The following is a 15,900-nucleotide window of genomic DNA, read 5'->3' as shown; positions in this document are numbered from 1 at the left end:
TTTACCTTTGTTACAAACTCCAATTATTTCTTGCTTATTGCCCTGTCCAATGGTATAACCACCGTTTTTTTCTGACTCTTGTTATTCCTAATCCCCTCCCATACTGATTCTACCTCCTGATCTTCTAAGCCAAAATATTTTCTCTACTGTCCTTTTGACATTGTTTCCATTCAGGGCTACTCCTCTTCCTTTTCCATTCTATCATTTCAAGTATTGTGTATCCTGGAATATTTATTTCTTAACCTTGGTCACCGAGTGACCATGTTTCTGTAATGGTGATTAAATCTAAACCAATTATCTCTATTTGTGCCATAGGTGAACCATCTATCTTACTACAAATGCTTTAAGCATTCCAATAATGGGCCTTTAATTTTATTTTTTCACTACTATTCTTTGCATGGGCCTTATTTGCTGATGCACCATTTTTGTTAGACTCATGACCCCTTCCTCTCCACTCTGCTTGCCTTTACCTAAATCACATCACTGCACTATTGCCTTTATTTTTCTCTTTAGACTTCCTAAACTCCCTTCACCTGGCCCCCTTTTTGAACCTGTTTTTTGGAGATGTGGATTAAGGGTGGTTTGAATGTGTGGGGCGTCTGGAATGGGAGCTCATGTGGCAAAACCGCCGAGAACATATCAAGTAACTCAAATGCAGCAAGTTGAACTAGTTCATTTCAGTAATGATATAGTGGTGAAAGGGGAATGTCAGGATTTGACCTCATGGCTGCCGTCCAACAAGCTCTTTGAGGGTTTGTTAGCCTAATGGTATGATTCTTGCTTTGGGGTACTCATTGTGTAAATATGAAAGAGGTCCTCAGGTTCAAATCACAGACAAGCTCTTCTGTGTTATCTCTTACAATTCAAATCACAAATCATGATCTTTAAATTCTTTGCTTAGCGCAACACTCAGTGCCAGGGCCACCGCCGTTCACAATTCATATAAATGATTTGGATGTGGGGACCAAATGTAATATTTCCAAATTTGCTGATGACACAAAACTAGGTGGGAATGTAAGTCATGAGGAGGATGCATGGAGGCTTCAAGAGGACTTGGACAGACTAAGTGAATGGGCGTGAACATGGCTGAGGGAATATAATGGCCTGTAACTTGCATGCTCCCCAGCCTCAGATTTGGTAGGGGTACCCCAAAGATGCACTGGGGATTCCATCTGGCAGGTTCCCATGTAAGGGTTTGCACAGCAATTGCCCAGAAGTGCACACTTCCCCCTGGACAATTGCACTGTGCTGGGACCGGTCCGAAAATGCGATTTAAATACAAACTTTGATGGTTCCACCGGGGTTATACCAGTAGTTACCCAGAAAAAATTAGAAGAATTAAAACCTCTTCTAAATTCTGGGTAACTATTGTAAAGTCCCAGACCTGCCCCACGGGACTCCCCCAACACCCCCAAACCCCCCACCCCCCACAACACAGGACTCCTCACATCTCCCCCAACCCCCCACCCCTGACAACCCCAGCTCCGCTCCCCCAACCTTGGAACCCACCCCATCCTCGGACCCCAACCCTCCCACCTTGGACCCTCAGCCCATGCCTCAGACCCCGCAACCTCCGAATGCACCCAACTCCAGGCCCAAGACCTCGGACAACCCCGACCTCAGACCCCCAACATGGCCTCGGAACCCTGCCACCCGGACCACCCCCCCACCCCCCCAACCTCAGACACCCCTCCTCAGACCCCCTCCCGACCTCGAACACCCCCCACACCCCAACCTCAGACACCCCCAACCCCCACATCCTATCCACTTACCTTAGACACTTACCTTCTCCCTGGCCTGTCAATTTCCCTGGCTCTGTAAACTTGCCTGCTTCGCGGCAGCAAGTGCTGTAAAATAGGGGGGCATGGCCTCTTTGGATACGCTGGATCTAGACTTTGCTGAGGCCTGCGAGGATTCTTTTAATGCAAGCCCCAAGCAGCTCCAGTGAACAGAAGTGGCAATATAATATTCAAGACCGGGTAAGTGTGCATTTATTTCTTCTAATTTCTACAGGCCAGTGCTTTCCAATGCTAGTTGAAAGTTATGGCCCAATGTGAATAAGGGTGAAGTTACCCACTTCATTGAAAAGACAGAAAGGCAGAGTATTCCTTAAATGGTGAGAGGTTGGGAAGTGTTGATGTTCAAAGGGATCTAGGTATTTTTGTTCATGAGTCACTAAATGCTAGCATGCAGGTGCAGCAAGGAATTAGGAAAGTATACGGTAAGTTGGCCTTCATTGCAAGAGGATTTGAGTACACGAGTAAAGATGTCTTGCTACAATTGTATAAAGCTTTGGTAAGACCACACCTTGAGTATTGTGTACAGTTTTGGAGAATTTTTTTTCTCTCAGAGGATCATGAGTCTTTGGAACGCTCTTCTTTAAAAGGTGGTGGAAGCAGAGTCTTTGTATATTTTTAAGGCAGAGTTATATAGATTTTTGATAAGCAAGGGGGTGAGAGGTTATTGGAGGTAGGCAGGAACGTGGAGTTGAGGTTACAATCAGATCAGCCATGATCTTATTGAATGGCGGAGCAGGCTCGAGGGTCGAGTGACCTACTCTTCCTAATACGTATGTTCTTTTGTATCTGTGTCTCATAGTGCATGCATGATGCATCTGACTGATGGGGAAATGGAGAGAAAAGAATCTAGTAATGTAACTTACAAATAATTTACAGAATAACACCGTCTTTCTTTCCCCCATAGATAATGAGTGATCGGGCTCATATTTTAACTTCTGACCTTAATGAAATAGAAGGTATCCCAGTAAGGTATGCAGAAATCATCAAGAAACATTTCAACACCTCTATTTGAAGAATTCCTGAAAAACAAAGATGAGTTTGCGAATAAACTCCAGGTTATTTGGATATGGAAGCATTTTACCACAATAGACGAAAAGCTCTTAAAATCTCTACCTTGGCTGAAGGCCATTGTAAGCTTTGGAGCTGGTGTGGACCATCTCAATCTACCTCTGATCTGCAGTTTTGAGGTGAAGGTGGTCAACACTCCTCATGCGGCAGACAATGCTACAGCTGAAATGGGCATGGCTTTAATGTTGACATCTGCTAGGAATATACTGGAAGGTAAGATGGGGATGGAAAATGAAAACTATTTGTGCAAAATGGACAAGGGCTGGTTTTGGGAATCTATAACTTTTTGGTTTAATATCAAGGGATAGGGCATGTAAAACATGCAAGTTGTAACCATAGCAAGTTACAGCTCGGAAATCGGCTACTCACTTAGACTAACTCCACTCTCCAGCTCTTCTAAAAACCTTTAGAAAATAGTTACCTGTTTCCTTTTGAAAACAATTTTTGGAATCTGCTTCACAATGGTATATGGGAACCTCCACGTTCTAACCACCCTCTCTGTAATTCAACAGTAGATTGGCACTGTATGAAACCCAGACAAAAATCATGCACTACACTGATATTTCTGTCATCCTCAATTCGCGGGACCGATGATGAGAATAACCAACAAATAGCTCAGGTGTTAAAGTGAAGATCTTTGGGGGTTGGAGTAAAGATCTGAAGCAGCCTAGCAGCGGCCAGGAAAGCAAGCACAGACATGAAGGATGCTCTTGTTTTGGTCTCAGACCAGTTGGACATTGAAAGTGTGGAAGCCCTTCCTGGTGATGGATCTCATTGGCCTGGCACTGGGTGCCTTGATGGCCATGATGGCCATACATGCAATAGATGATGCCCTGCACATGGGGGAATCCAGCAATGGAGCCAAAACCCAATGCCCTCTGTGCATGCCTGTCATTAAATGAATGTGCTGTCCAGTTCTGGTAAAGATGGCATCAGTGACCAGCGAGATGCAATGGTGTGCAGCTGTGTTTGAGATGCCCTTAAGATCTGCATATGTATGTGATCATCTGCCTGGAGTGTTGTAGACTCCTGCAGCACTGGGTGTCGACCATCTCCAAGTGGTTCCAGTTTTGGTGGTAGATCCTGTGTTGAAAGTTTGGCCTCCTTGCCTTCTTGTCCTTCTTTCCTTTCCTGTGGCCTCCTGATATCTGGAGCTCTGCCCTTTATGTGGAGGGTGTTGATCCTCATTACCACTGTGCCCAGATGTGGCAGTTGTGCCCCCATTGCCAGCTGCCACCTCTTTTCTGGCTAGGTGGCTGTCCTTGGCAGCCTTGCCCCTTGTTCTTCCACCCCTGTGATGCTAGGGGGCTGCAGACCCCATATAAAGCCTGGGTGCTGGCTCCCTCTGCCACCTGTGAAATGCCAAGTGCACCCTCTTATCAGGCACCGAGTCCCCCTTTGCCCTGGAGACCCTCTTATGGAGCTGGAGTGATGCCCTGCAGCAATCTTGACTGACTCCCTACTGTGTACTCACCACCCCTCAATTGTTCAAAAACTGTCAGCCCATGAAAACCGTACACTCTTTTAAATATTCCATTCTCCCCCTTCAAAAAGCTCGAAACAAGCTTTTTAATAATAATAGATAAAAACAGAAAATGTTGGAAAAGCTCAGCAGGTCTGGCAGCATCTGTAAAGATGGAAAGCAGAATTAACGTTTCGAGTCCATATGACTTCTTCAGGGCTCTGAAGAAGAGTCATACGGACTCGAAACTTTAACTCTGTTTCTCTGTCCAGAGCTGCTATCAGATCTACTGAGATATTCCAGCATTTTCTGTTTTTATTTCAGGGGCTGAATCTTCGGCTCGGTGAGCGGGGGCGGGGCCTGCTCGCCAAGGAGTAAAATGACACGTGGTGACATCGGGCGTGCGTCCCGACATCACGGCGCGTCATTCAGACTTTCAGTTCGGAAAGCGCACACCCAAGTCGGCTGCGTACCCACCGAACTGTCATAAGCCTATTAAGGCCATTTAACTCTCAATTAAAATAATTAACGGACCTGCCCGCCCAACCTTAAGGTTGGCGGGCAGGCGAAGAGCCCAGGCGGCCTTCGCATTTATCATGGAATGATTTCATGAATGATTTCATATTTTAACAAAAATTTTTATTGAAATTAATGCAGATGTCCCAGCTCAAGTGACAGTTTCATATGAGGGGACATGTCATAAAACTTTTCTCGCCACTTTATTAAACTTTTTGGACTTAAAACTTATCTCCCTGAGGCACCTTAATTGGCCCGCCCACATAAAATGGCAGCACGGACCTGATTGGGGGCACTGTTCAGGTCCGCGCCCGCTCCCGCTTCGCCCGCCCAACAGGTAGAAAGATTTCCAGCATCCGCAGTATTTTGCTTTCAAGCTTCTTAATAAGTTTAATTGACCTTTATTGGGAGGGAAGCAGGATTCCTGCCCCATCTTCCCCCCACAGCGGTGATTATTGCCTGTGCTGGGATAGGTGCCTTGAAATGGACACACGCCGGTGTCAGTATTTTTGGAGCCTCCATTCTGGCCTTTGGGAAGGGCCCCAAAGATTCAACACTTTGTTTTTCATTGCCAGACTGGGATGATTTTTGTACAGCATTGACCAGTTTACATCTTTTTCCAGCTTTTCAAAAGAAAAAATAAATTGTTGGCCATTCAACTCAATAGCTATTCCTAACTGTGTGCTTTTTAATTTCAGGTCAGAAGATTGAAACTTCTCCAGATACTAAAAGTTATACTTTTTACTGGTATGGAGTACAAGTGACTGAGGCCACTCTTGGAATTATTGGAATGGGACGGGTTGGATACAAAGTTGCTCAAAGAGCCAAAGGATTCGCTATGAAAATCCCGTATCACAACAGGAAGAGGAGGTAGGATTTGTGGAGCGTTCCAAGCCTGACCCCTGCACCTCAGGTTTTGACAAGGATTTAAAATTCTAAAATTAAACATCCCACCTACAAACTGCCAAGTTCCCTATTGCCATAATATTTACATGTTCTGGATGGGGTTCCTGCTAAAAGCAGATGAGGACCTCCTTAAGATTTGAAAGTCACAGCCTGGTGATGGTCTGACATCCCTTAGGGAATCCTTGGTCTTCCAGACCCCTGATGTCCACCAATCTTCAGGAAATGTCAGCCGCAGAGAGCTGTCAATTGTGCTTCATGAAGAAGGAAAGCCAGCCCTCCTGAAGTTAAGGGACTCCCCAGACCACTGATTGCTTGGGATAGTTCCCAGAGATTCCCAACTGTGGTCAAATTCCCGTTCCCATCCATGTAATGAATCTGGCCATATGTTGTGCAAGAGTGCAGCGAGCTTTATTTAAATGAGACCCTACTATGAAGATCGTCAGGCCCCCTATAATCCCAACCTGGCTTGGTGTGCCACCAGGTACCAGACTTGACATATATATTCAGATGTATATATTCCATACTTCTCCCGAGAGTAGTAATTATTTGAATGGCGGTCTAGGTCACTTCTGATCATTAAGAGATAACTACATGGCATCATATACAAGCCAAACTGGGCAGGACATTTGTGAACCTTTTGACTTTTTATAACAACCCAGTATAGCAATTGTTTCAGCTTCTAGACAACAAATATATAGACATATTGAGCTGAATTTTCTTGGCCCCATGGAGAAAGGGGTGGTGTTGGCAGTTGGGGGGCCGCGGGAGCAGAAGGCCAGGTAAAAAGGGGAGAGCCATGCCGGGATTGGTCCCTGAAGCCATCTCACTTTTGTGGGTTGTTCCCCGGGGCAGGCTGGAAACAGTTCTGACTGCCCACTCCACAGAGGCAGGGAGTCAATTAGGACAATTGAGGCCCTGCCTTGGGTCCATTTTGCAACGGCTCCAGTAGCTTCCCACCATCAAAGTGGATCCCAATGAATGGGGAGCCATATGACAGCAGAGTCGCAAGGTCCATGTCCCATTGATAAAACCACATCCAAAATTAATCCTATAGAGGGCTATTCCTTCCACCCCAATGGCCCTCACTGCTTTGGGCCTCTTTATTTGCTAACATCTCCAGAGGCAACCAAGGATGCCTCAATGCTGACACGTTCTTGCAATTGCATATCCCACTTCAGCACTTCAGCAGCACCCAGCTCTCCCAGTTGGACTGCTGGCTGTCCTGTGCTTTGCGTCCTTAATAAGATGGCAAATGCGGAGGTAGCCAATTAGGAGCCACTCCCTGGAAGTTTGCATCTGCAGATGCACTGATCACATGGGCGGACCCGGGACCTCTACATGGGCCTAACATCAGAATCCTGATACCCGCCTGAGTATTCAATCCATTGAATTCAAGAACTGCAAAAACTTGCATTTATGTAATGTAGTAGAGTCTGGAGGTCACAAAAGCATACATCAGGATTTCAGCACTAGATGGGCTGAGATGGGGGCATGTTATGGAGGTGGAAATAGGTTGTCTCTGTGATGGAGTGGATATCAGGTTAGATGCTGAGAACAATATTGCTGAGATTACAAACAGAATGGGTCACCCGGAGATGGTGACCCAGGAACAGAATGGAATTGGTGGCAAAGCTTCATAGTCTGTGGAGGAATTTGAAGGTACTGGCTGTGACTTCTCAATGTTCATGTACCAGCTGTACCCCAGAAGCAGCACTCCCAACTCCCAATTAAATAATTGTGGATTCAAGGCAATGCTGCATTGTTAGAAATGTCATCTTTTGAATGAGATTTTATACCGAGATCCCATCTGCCTTCTTAGGTGAATGTAAAAAGATCCTATAGCATTATTGCTAAGAAAATCAGAGTTCTCACTGGTGGCCTGGCCAATATTCATCTCTCCACAAACATACTAAAGCAAATGATCTGGTCATTATCACACTGCTGTTTTTGGATCTTGCTGGATGTAAATTGACAGCCATGTTTCCTACATCACACTAGTAACCACACTCTTAAAAACTGCCTAATTGTCTGTAAAGTATTTTGGGGTGCTCTGAAACTGTAAAGATCGCAATATAAAGACAAATTCTTTCTTTCTTTATAACTGTGATTATCCAGGACTGGATGTTGATAAGCAGACCGACAAAGTAGAAGCAGTGAAGGGGTCAAGAGAGGTGATAGAGTTTTAGAGCTGGATGTCACCATCATACGCATGGGAGCCGGCCTTATGTCATCAAAGTTGTCAGTAAAGGGCAGCATGTAGGTGAGGATAGGGAGCAGCAAGAATAGATCCTTTGCTGGAAACAGGCCCCAGCCACAAAACAGTTCTTGGCCCCAGATCAAATTGTTCACTATGGCAAATTTCCTCAAATTGTGCCTGTTTGTGGGGCTTTCAAGGAAGTCCCTAAAATTAATCATGTTTAAATGTGTATGGACACAAATAGACAACTTCTAAAAACAGTTAAATGTTAAACAATATTTAATTTACTAAGTAAATAGCAGATAACACCAAAATAAGAAAAAACAAACCAACTTCAAAATGATTTAAGTATTAATAGGTCACTGGGCCAGAGGAGTTTATTGGTCAAAATCTAACAGCACCATGGGTATACCTACACCACATGGACTGCAAAGGTTCAAGAAGGCAGCTCACCACCACCTTCACAAAGAGAATTAAGGATGGACAACAAATGCTAACCTTGCTGGTGACACCTATATCCCTTGAAAGATCAAAAAGAGCATAAAATAATTAATATGCAAATAAAGAAAGGTCACATTTATATAGCTCTTTATCACATCTTCAGACTATCCCATGTGCCATATAGCAAATGAATTGTGGTTGAAACACAGTCACTTTTTTATGTGAACAAATGAAAGGAGCTAATTGCATACAACAGGGTCCCATAAACAACCTAATGACCAATTAATCTGAACTTTGGTGTTGAGGGAAAACTGCTGGCCAGAGCACCTGTAGATTTTGCTGTTCTTCAAATTGTGTCAAGGAACCGTCTGCATCTGCCTGAACAGGCAGATTTAATAGTTTAACATGATAGCATGAAAGACAGCACTTCTGGCAATGCAGCACACCATCAGAACTGCTTAGAAGTGCACTGTGTGGATGGAACCCATAACCTTCTCAGAGGTGAGGCCATTACCAAGATGATATAGATAGGCTTTTGGCTTAGCTGTAATAATGGTACAGCCAATTAAGAAGCAAAAGCTTTTAGTGAAAAACATGAAAAATCAGCACAATGCTTGACCTCAGTGAAAAAATAAAATTGAAAAAGGTTGAAAGATTTACAAAACGTGAATTCTGTTCAACCTAAAATTTGTTCAGTTTCCACTTTACTATTAAATAAACTTGATGCAGCCTTTTCTCTAAGGCCATGGCCAGGATTTTTCAGTTGGCGTTGGGGGATGGGCCTGACAGGCCAGCACATAAAATGATGTGTGATGAAGTTGGGCGTGCATCCCGACATTATCACGCTGTCTCGCGATGTTTCGTTCAGCGGGTGCATGCCGGAGTCGGCTGCATGCCCACTGGTATTTAAAAGGTCTATTAAGGCCATTAAGAAAGTAATTAAGATCAACATTATGCTGCCCGTCCAACCTTACGGTTGGCGGGCAGGCGAAAAGGCCAAGCAGCCTTTATGTTCTTTAGGGAACCTCATGAGCAGGATGAGGTTTCCTAAAGCTTTTATGAATTAAATTTTTAAAATTTCTGAAATATAAAAACATGTCCCATCTCATGTGATACAGTCACATGAGGGGACATGTTTAATTAAGTTTTTATTCCATTTATTTATTTATTTCAAAAGCGCTTCAATCTCCCTAAGGCAGCTCTGTGCCTCAGGGAGATTGAAGTGCTCTTTCGTGCTGGCCCCGACTCTCCCTCCTCCCCATGCCCGCTCAGGTAGCGCTGAGCGCTACCGCTTACGTCTTATGCTGGGCGGAACTTAATTGGCCCACCTGTGTAAAATGGTGGCGCGGAGCCATTCACGGGCGGCAGTCAGCTCCTCGACCGCCTCCGCCTGCTCCGGCTAAGCCAGCCAGACATTGGAAAAATTCAGGCCCATTTTTTTAATTCTAGGAGGACTTTGAACTAAGGTCACCTTTTTGAAACATTTAGAAAAATTGGTACCTTTTTTTTCCTCAATACACTCTATTATTCAAATGAAGAAACACAAATTTATTTACTTTAGTGCTCTGGCCATTCACTTCCTTTCTGAAGAGACTAATATCTTTCGATGCTACTCATACAATCATGAAATGATACAGCACAGAAGGAGGCCATTTGATACATCACACCTGTGATAGCTCTTTGACAAAACTGCCCAATAAATTCAGCTCCCTTGTTTGTCCCCATTGTTATAGAGTTGATCTTCAGACAACTTTTCTAAGTGGAAACATTTGGTTTTATTTACAGGACAGCAGCAGCAACTACACGCATCCATCAAATTCCATAACTAAAGAAGTACTCTCCTCTGTAGAGGTTCCCTGTGCTGTGTTAGCAAATCATGCAGATCATGTGATCTTACAGTGCAAGGATTATTCTTAAAGCTACAGTCCAACATTTTCCAAAACAATAACTACTACATTCCTTCCCCTTTAACCTTTCTGTACAATTTTGTATTTACGTTGATTTCATGACTTTACAATATTTACAAATGTCATGAAATTACAAGTTCAGTCTTTCAGGTGGTTTCCTGATCCATGTGGAAGGTCTCAGCTCCATGACTTCAGATTTTTTTGAAGGAAACACATTCTCTGGAACCGCATTGACATCAGGTACCTCATAGGCACATGCAGTTCAGTGTCTTCCACTGCAACAGAGACATCGGGAATGTCTGTCTTTGGTTGAGCATCTTCAACAGGAACCACTGGTTCAGTAATGGTTACAGGTGGAACAATATCTTGTTGGATTATCTCTCTTTCTCTTGTATGATCCACATGCTTATGGGTAACCCAGCCTTCCACTTCTACGTTGTACGACAATGGACCGGTCACTGAACTTACTTTGCCAGGTAACCAGTTCAGTCCTCCACCAAAATTCTTTACATATACCACTTCTCCAACACTAAGTTGTCACTCACAACAATGCAAATCATGAGTCGCTTTTTGGTTTCCTTGACTTTTCTCCACCTTCCCCATCAAATTGGTGTAATGGAGCTGCCACCAGCAACCTTTGTAGCTGCTTACGTTGCACACTGATCAGAAAACCACCTGAAAGACTGAACTTGTAATTTTATGACCTTTGTCAATATTGTAATGTCATGAGATAAATAGCCTTGTAAATGCAAAACGTACAGAAAAGTTAAAGGGAGAGGAATGTAGTAATTACTGTTTTGCGAAATGTCGGACTGTAGTTTTGAGAATAATCCTGTACTGTAAGATCACATGATCTGTGTAAACCAATGTGTTGGCAGCGCGGGGAACCTCTAGAGAGGAGAGTGCTTCTTTAGTTATGGAGTTTGATGGACGCATGTAGTTGCTGCTGCTTCCTCTCATTTTTCATTTAGCGGGGACTGTTTCCCGCTTTGTGGTGGAGTTTTGGCTTTTCACGCCACTTTCAGCCGACTGTTCCTGCCCAATTTGGAGCATGGCACCATTTTGCACCCCTTGAATTGCTTGTGAATCCCTTACAGCACTTTCCATCGCCAGTGCTATTTCTAATGCTTTCTTAAAATCAAGATTCACTTCAATCAGGAATCGTCGCTGAATAGTGTCTTCCTGCATGTCACATACTAAACAATCCCTGAACATGTCATCCAGGGTTTCACTGAAATCACAATATTCCATTAGTTGTTTTAATTTCACCACATAGATTGCAATTGTTTCATCTGGGCTCTATTCTGTGAGTTGAACATGAACCTCTGCATTGTGGCTGAGGGCTTGGGTTAAAAATGTCCTTAATGAGGTCTACTAATTCACTGAAAGTCTTTGAATCTGGGGCAGTGGGGGACATCAAGCTTCAAATTAAACCGTAGGTCTTGCTCCCACAATTACTCAGGAGGATCACTCTCTTCTTTTCTTCCCCCGTGATTTCATTTGCTTAAAAGAAGAACGCAAGACGTTTTATATACTGAGACCAATCATCTGTGCCTGGCTCAAAGTGGTTGATTCTGCCAAACTGTGGCATTTCAGATGAGTATATCTTCTATTATTTTTAATGAACATAGATACTCACAAATTGCTGAGCAATGTACAGCACTAAATCTGATTTATCCTCGTCGCCGGTTTGTTATAGAGTTGCTCTTCAGACAACTTTTCTTAGTGGAAACATTTGGTTTTATTTACAAGACAACAGTAGCAACTGCACATTTCCATCAAATTCCATAACTAAAGAAGTACTCTCCTCTGTAGAGGTTTCCTGCACTGCTACCAAATTGGTTTACACAGATCATGTGATCTTACAGCACAGGATTATTCTTAAAGCTACAATCCAACATTTCCCAAAGCAATACTTACTACACCAATGATCTTGTAATTTTGCCATTTAAATATTTATCCATTTAGATTTAGAAAAAATAACATGGATCTGCTTCCACTACTGTCTCAGGCAGGGCATTTGAGATCACAATATGTCGCTGTGTAAATTTTGTTTCCTTCAAGTCGCCACTGGTTCTTTAGTCAATCACCTCAATTCAGTGTTCTCCAGTTTCCAAACTTTATGCCACTGGAAACAGCTGTTTCTCATTTACTCTACCAAAGCCTTTCTTGATTTTGAACACCTCTATCAAATCTCCTTTTAACTTCCTTTGCTCTAAAGAGAACAACAACAGTTTTTTCCAGTCTCTTCAAATAACCAAAATCCCTCATCCCTGGTACCATTCTAGTAAGGCCCTTCTCCATGTCTCTAAGGCCTTGACATCTGTCTTAACACATTGTGCCAAGAATTGAACATTATACTCAGCTGAAGCCTACAGAACCTTCTTATTGTTCTATTCTGTCAGACAGATTTTCATATTTGAGCTGGAATTGGCAGTCAAGAAAAATCCTGAGGTTGTAATCATGCCTCCTACCTGGGAGTGCTGACCAATGCAATTTTCATCTGGGAGAGATGAGGACAGCCTGGATTCGGATTGATGCTGAGGTTGTCAGGTTAAAAGGCCCACCTCTGCTTGCACAGACATTGTTCTGCAGATCAGAGTGAGGCCCCACCAATCCTTTCCCCCTTACCGTCACCCTCCTCAACCTATCCATATCTTTGCTTAGTCCACCATACCCCCCTCAGCACTTTCCATACCTGCCTCAACCCATCCACCCCGTATCCGCTATAAATAGAACTCAGGAGCCCCATAGTAATGTTTGGATGCTTTTTTAAGCATATAGATCTGTCAAAATAAGAAAATATTACTTGAGATCCACTTTAAAAAAATTATCCTTTTAGATATCTAGAGAAACAAGTTCACATTCCCCTGGATAGATGAGTGAACAGATTCTCCTGAACCAAATCCATTAGTGGTTTGAAAGGCACAAGCATTCATAATGACATGCCACTGAACAACAGTGTGAATAAACCCTCCTCTGCCAAATCCATTAGAGCCTTTAAACACAGCCAGAAGTTCAGACATCTGTCAAAGTATTAAAATAGCCAAACAAGTTGGTGAACTCCAAAGGAACAAATGAAAACAATGGGGACATTTCACACAATCAGCTCTGGATTTCAAATTGAGCAAGTCTTTCAAAATTGTACAATGCAGAATAGTACTTCATTCAGTCTAACACATCTGAAGACTTTTTCACTTGCACAGTGCTTTTCTTTCTCTTGACAGCTTGCTAGTTGTCAGAAATAACAACTATAAAGAAACTATAAAAACTATATAAAGCCAAGGATCCCATATGCTTTGTTAATAGCCTTCTCAATTTTTTCTGCCATCTTCAAAGATGTGCTTTCATAGACCCCAGGACTCTTTGTTTCTGCACCCAATTTAAAATTGTGCCAATTCTTAGAATTACTTAAAATCTACTTCTCATGTACACATCACCAAACCACCCCTTCAATTTCTCATTGCTATCTGCTTTAGTTACTCCATTTCAGTGAGTTCCACCTTCTCACCACAAAGAAACTTTAAAAATTCTTGATTTATTAATGACTTTCTTATTGTTCTGGACTCCCCCGTAAGCGGAAGCTGTTTCTCCATATCTACCCTATCAAATGGATCTCTATGAGATGTCTTCTTAGTCATCGTTTTTCAACAGAAAATGGCCTCAACCTTTTCAATCCTTCCATACAGTTGCATCCTCTCATTTCTCCCAAACTGGATTTTGTAAATCTTTTCTGTACTTTCTCCACTGCTTCAAAATCCTTTCTGTAGTATGGGAATCACAATTGCACATAGTACTCCAAGTGTGATCTAACTGAGGTTCTATAAGTTTTACAGCACCCTGATGTTTTTTGTATTTTAGCAATGGCATGGGCTTATTGTCAGTAAGCAACAGATGATCTGAATTTGGAGATGAATTTAATGCCCTTTTGAAAGACCCCATTGAACAAAACTGGACAGTGGGAGGATTAAACAAAAGAAATGATTTTTCACAGACCTATTGCTATTAGTTAGTAACCAAGATGTATAGCAGGTGCTCAAAATTCAGTTCCTTTGTATTAATTACAACACTGATCTGTCTTTAGGACTGAGGAAGAAGAAAAACTGGTCGGGGCCCGTTACTGTGCAAAGATTGATGATCTCCTCCAGGAGTCAGACTTTGTGATGTTGGTAGTAAATCTGACTCCTCAAACCTGCAAACTGATCGGGGAAAGAGAGCTTAGTCTAATGAAACTCACCGCCACTCTTATCAATATCTACCGAGGTGATGACATTTATTTCAATTAGAGTTAATGATTGTAGTAAAAGAATCTTGGGATAAATTCCTGCAGCACAATTGTTAAAAGATATAGAACTGCTACTTCACAGATGAGGTTTTAGTACAGTTACAATTCATGTTCCTCTTTTAGTAGAATATGAAATCCAGACTAATTGAATTTGTTTTATCAATGTTCCAAGGTGGAGTAGTTGATCAGGATGCTTTGGTGAAAGTGCTTCAGAATGGGGTCAATCGTGCAGCAGCTTTGGATGTTATTGATCCAGAGCCACTTCCAAGGTATGTTGTCACTTTCACTAATTGAACTTAGCAGAAATTACCATTTGAAAAGTAGAAAATATTAATTGAATTATAGAAACCCAGCAGAAATTAGGTGATAAACCCTGTTTTTTTTAAAGGGGTCATCCTTTGCTAAACTTACCAAATGTTATTCTAACTCCTCATATTGGAACTGCCTCTGAGAAGACCTATGATAAAATGCTGGAGAGAATGATTGAAAATGCTTTGGCTGCTGTTCGTGGCCTTCCAATTCCTGATGAAGTGCCACCATACGATGGATACAAATAATAGATTTAGTACATTGTAGGAATGAATTCCTCAGCATCGTTTTTTTTTTAAAAGAAGAGTGGTAACCATTGCAATTAGGAATAAGGTTTTGTTTTCCCTCTTCACCCAAAACATAAATAGTTCATATAAAGGGTTTGTGGGATTTCTCTCTTCCCTCCTTCCATATAAAGTCTTTACAGCTCCAGGGCAACCCTCATGGCAAGCACAACAACCGTCATGTAGAGATGACAAAAAGAACAAATTAAAGGAGAAGGTAAAACAAAAACAGAATTACCTGGAAAAACTCAGCAGGTCTGGCAGCATCGGTGGAGAAAAAATTATTTGACGTTTCAAGTCCTCATCACCCTTCAACGAACTGAGTGAATCTAAGGAGAGGGGTGAAATATAAGCTGGTTTAAGGTGGGGGGGGGGGGGGTTGTGGGGGTGGGGGTTGGGTGGGGGGAAAGAAGTTGGGGGGGGTGTTGGTGTGGTTGTAGGGACAAGCAAGCAGTGATAGGGGCAGATAATCAAAAGATATCACAGACAAAAGAACAAAAGAACACAGAGGCATTGAAGGTGGTGATATTATCTCAACGAATGTGCTAATTAAGAATGGATGGTAGGGCACTCAAGGTACAGCTCTAGTGGGGGTGGGGTGGAAAGGCTAGCAGGGCACAAAAGATTTAAAAATAATGGAAATAGGTGGGAAAAGAAAAATCTACATAAATTATTGGAAAAAACAAAAGGAAGGGGGAAGAAACTGAAAGGGGGTGGGGATGGAGG

General features: G+C 42.7%; 1 protein-coding gene across 1 annotated transcript; it reads left to right on the top strand.

Moving 5' to 3' along the window:
* Window positions 1–2,706: 2,706 nt before the first annotated feature.
* LOC121276063 (glyoxylate/hydroxypyruvate reductase B-like) lies at window positions 2,707–15,138 on the top strand. The gene is given in 6 exon segments (XM_041184004.1): window positions 2,707–2,801; window positions 2,803–3,080; window positions 5,544–5,715; window positions 14,381–14,559; window positions 14,754–14,850; window positions 14,970–15,138. Coding segments are annotated over 6 exon segments (990 nt in total).
* The last annotated feature ends 762 nt before the right edge of the window (window positions 15,139–15,900 follow it).

The sequence above is a fragment of the Carcharodon carcharias genome, chromosome 3 (assembly GCF_017639515.1).
Source record: "Carcharodon carcharias isolate sCarCar2 chromosome 3, sCarCar2.pri, whole genome shotgun sequence".
Classification (NCBI taxonomy): Eukaryota; Metazoa; Chordata; class Chondrichthyes; order Lamniformes; family Lamnidae; genus Carcharodon; species Carcharodon carcharias.
The sequence above is the reverse complement of the archived record's forward strand: the minus strand, read 5'-3'. Positions and strand labels throughout refer to the sequence as shown.